The following is a 4,397-nucleotide window of genomic DNA, read 5'->3' on the forward strand; positions in this document are numbered from 1 at the left end:
AGGTCGAAAATATTTAGTAGCCCATACGATTGCAAGCATATCCTTTTCGATGGTGGAATATTTGAGCTCTGTTTCGTTCAGTGTTCGTGATGCATACGCGATGGGTTTATCTTGTCCTATAGGACCCTGTGACAGAATGGCACCTATAGCAAAGTGGCTTGCATCTGTGGTGAGATTGAAAGGCTGCGTGAAATCCGGGTATTGTAGAAGTGGTTCGTTGGTTAGCAGGTTCTTGCAGATTTTGATACAGTTGAGGAATTGTTCAGTGTGTTCTATTTTGGCATCTTTCTTCAAGCATGAGGTGAGAGGCTTTGTTATTTTTGAGAAATCCTTGATGAACTTCCTGTAATAGCCAAGTAGTCCGAGAAATCCTCTAATCTCTTTTGCTGTCCTTGATATGGGATAGTCTATGATGGCTTTAATTTTGCTTGGATTTGGTTTTATTCCTTCAGGAGTTACGACATGACCCAAAAATTCGACTTCCTTTTTCAGAAATTCGCATTTATCTATCTGTATCTTGAACTTTGTTTCTCGTAGTCTCTCGAAGATTTTCTTAAGGTTGATCATGTGTTCCTGGAGTGAGGTTGAGTATACGATAAGGTCATCCATGTATACTAAGCAGATGTCTCCTACGAATCCTTTAAGCACGTTGTCCATTATCCTCTGGAATGTAGCTGGTGCATTCTTCAATCCAAAAGGCATTCTGAGATATTCGTAGTGGCCATTTTCAACGTTAAATGCTGTTTTCTGTGTATCTTCCTCTGCCATTTCTATCTGGTGAAATCCACCGGCTAGATCAAGGGTGGAAAAATATTGACAGCGGTAGTTTATCGAGGATGTCCGTGATATTTGGGATTGGGTATCTATCATCTATAGTCTTCTCATTCAACTTCCTATAATCGAATACGATTCTCCATTAGATTTTCCTGAGGCGTCTGGTTTTTTCGCCACGACCCAGATCGGCGATGACCACGGCGATTGACTTAGTCTGATGATGCCTTGGTCCAGCATTGATGTTATCTGCTCTGGGGTTATTGCACCATAATTCGCATGTCCTATACGCTCCAACTCGTATACAGTCACTTCATCGAGAGCCCCAACTCATATACTTGACATTTCACATACTCAGGTGAAATTATTCCTTTAATTCGTAGCTTCCATATAATCCACTAATGAATAGCCTCAGAAAAATTCCAAAAAAAATGCTGGTCAATTGTATCCCGAGGTTGTACAGTTGATTATAGCTCCTACAGTAGAGTCTTGACCTCTGTCAACACAAAAGGAAATATAGAGAATGATCAGAGGACAAAGAAAAGAGATGAACCAACTAATAAAAACGAAACACATTCAGAAGGAAACTTGGGCAGACTATTTTCGATCTCTGTTTGCTAAAGATAACGATAACGAACCACCAACACCTGAAGTGACAACAAACGAAGAAAAAAATGTTGAGTAACGGAAACATTAAGGAAATTAAAAAATAGAAAATCACCAGGAGAGGACAGAATATCGAATGAACTCCTAAAGTATGGAGGAGAAGACCTGACCAAACAATTATTAAAACTAATCCAAAAAATAATAGAACAAAACAGAATACCACAAGAATGGAGATCAAGCATCCTAATACCTCTCTTCAAAAAGGGAGAAAAATCGGACCCGGAGAATTACAGAGGAATTAATTTATTAAACACAACACTAAAATTAACGACCAAAGGGATAACAAACAAACTGAATAAAATTATGACATTAGCAGAAGAACAACAAGGTTTTAGGTCGGGAAGATCATGCACCGACGCTATATTTATAATGAGGCAGATTCAAGAAAAATCGTTAGAATACAACAAACCGGCATACTTATGTTTCGTGGACCTTAAGAAGGAATTCGACAGGGTCAAATTAAAGGACGTTATCCATTTATTGTACGCAAGAGAGGTACCTCTAGGAATAATTAAAACGATCGAAAATATCTACCAGAACAACACAATAAAAGTAAAAGTAGATGATGAACTAACTGACCCAATTGAAGCTGGCAATGGGATAAGACAGGGAGATTCCCTGAGTCCTCTGTTGTTCAACCTGATCATGGACGAAATAATAAAAAAAGTATGTATAAAATAAGGGAAACACCAAATAGCGATAAAGGTAATTTATTGATGGAACCGACACTAGGATAAATTTTTACCCCAGGAGAACTTTGAATACTGACTGGTACGCGTTTAGTTGAGGACTGATGACTACCGAATTTAAAGTTACATCTTGACTGCAGGAGTTGATTCTTGAGAATGGTTCTAAATGTGTATTCTTTCTCAGCGGTGGCATTTAGTATTGGTGTCAAGCCACGCGCTGAGCATGTTTACAAATATTGAGATCAAAGAAATATATTTGATCATCAAATTAAATAATGCAATTGCCCGAATTATTGTTTACAATTTACAATTCCTGAACTAAATTAGAAACCCGTACATGTATTATACCATAACAAATTGGCTCATGTCATATACGGGGTGATAAAAATATACTGTTCAATATCGGATATGAATAATGAATGTTTGATATTGGACATGCTGCGGACGGCCAAGTAAATACTGCCCGACGAAATAAGTAATAAAGAATGTAGTCAGTGTTCAAAGTTTACAATAATCATGATACATTAGGTTACCAAGATAGGTTAATAAAATGTGTGATATAAAGACACTAGTCTTTGAACAAATAATACTTTTCCAACTGCAACACCTTAGGTAATAAATCAAGGTTAAATCTGAATCAGAATTTAAATCAACATTCAAATAAAAGTTTATAAAGGTATTGAGTGGGATATGTTTCAATATGTTAGTTAAGAATAATATTATTATTGTATATTATTATAATCGTAGTATTAGTTATTTTATTAATAATATTATCAAATTGTACTACGAGCTCTCTGTCTATAATTATTAGATACGTAAATATATTAAATTGTATTTTATGTCATCCAAACAACTAGGATTTATTGTTCTTGCTGAATCTCGATAATTATGTTTTGTAACATACTCCGTGTTGTATTACCTCAAGTAAATATATTATGTAGGTTAATAATGAATGTTGTGTTTTTATAACGCGAAATAAAATATTTTGAAATACGTTTTTAATGATTTTATTATTAGAGCATTGTGTTTAAGTGTGTATGAATTAATTATATTGGTCTCCCTTTTGTATTATTCTTCTTGTGAGTATTCTTCTTTCATAATTGAAGTATTAAGTTTTCAACCCTGTAGTTGTATACAGGAGTTGTAGAAAATGTAAAATAATCTAATATAGTTATTAGATTCCTTGGGGCGAGGGAAAATTCCTCAAACTGCAGCGTTATAGCTGATTTCAATAAAAATTATCCTAATTCCATCATTCCCAGTTCCGTTTGCTTATTTCCATCATGTAAACAATCTATTTTCATGTTAAATATGCAGGTCCTCTTAGCCGAGTGGGATTCGAACTACCACCCTAGGCCTACCTCTTAGCATCATCCGACACGACTTAGTTTTTAACCCTTAAGGTCAATCCCTATCTAGTTTGCATATATTTCCGAAAATTTTGCATCAGGCACCGAATTCTTTTGTTGCTCACGGTGGTCGTAAGTCACCTGAGTCCATTGTTTCTTTCTTCTGCTTCGCTCACGGCGGTTGTAAGTCACCTGAGTCCATTGTTTCTTTCTTCTGCTTCGCTCACGGTGGTTGTAAGTCACCTGAGTCCATTGTTTCTTTCTTCTGCTTCGCTCACGGTGGTTGTAAGTCACCTGAGTCCATTGTTTCTTTCTTCTGCTTCGCTCACGGAGGTTGTAAGTCACCTGAGTCCATTGTTTCTTTCTTCTGCTTCGCTCACGGCGGTTGTAAGTCACCTGAGTCCATTGTTTCTTTCTTCTGCTTCGCTCACGGTGGTTGTAAGTCACCGTCCATTTTTTGTTTTTTCTTCCTTGTTGAGCTTGCTGTGCTCCTCTGTTTCTCTGTTTTCTATTTTTATGATAAGTCCTTTCATATGTTTTATGTTTCTTCGTATTTGTATCCTTTCTATATTGATACCTCCTCGTATAATTTTCTCTTTCCTGTTTATTAGTATTCTTGTAATTTTTCTTCTTGTTTTCGTTTGTTATAATGTAAGTTTGACCTAGGTACGTCCTTGTATCCCGACGTCTTTCTTCTTTTGTTTTTCCGTAATGTTTATCACGGTACATCTTCGACCAGTGTGGTTCGTTTTGTTTCTTATTTCTGTGACCACGATACGTCCTCGTGTCACGTCTTCTATTTTCTTTTGCGTTGGTTTTGTCACGTTTTCCTTGGCGTTAGTACTGTTGCAGTTTTGTTTCTGTATATTTCTCTTCTACTCCCTTATACCCACTGTCATTGGGTACCTGCGGGACTCTTTTG

General features: G+C 36.5%; 1 protein-coding gene across 1 annotated transcript; it reads right to left on the reverse strand.

Moving 5' to 3' along the window:
* Positions 1 to 3,392: 3,392 nt before the first annotated feature.
* LOC126884355 (arginine/serine-rich coiled-coil protein 2-like) lies at positions 3,393 to 4,397 on the reverse strand. The gene is made up of 2 exons (XM_050650287.1): positions 3,770 to 4,397; positions 3,393 to 3,667 (listed from the first exon to the last, which is right to left on the reverse strand). Exons 1-2 carry the CDS (start codon positions 4,202 to 4,204, stop codon positions 3,542 to 3,544), a joined length of 561 nt encoding a protein of 186 aa, XP_050506244.1. The 5' UTR covers positions 4,205 to 4,397; the 3' UTR covers positions 3,393 to 3,541.

Source organism: Diabrotica virgifera, chromosome 5 (genome assembly GCF_917563875.1).
Source record: "Diabrotica virgifera virgifera chromosome 5, PGI_DIABVI_V3a".
NCBI lineage: Eukaryota > Metazoa > Arthropoda > Insecta > Coleoptera > Chrysomelidae > Diabrotica > Diabrotica virgifera.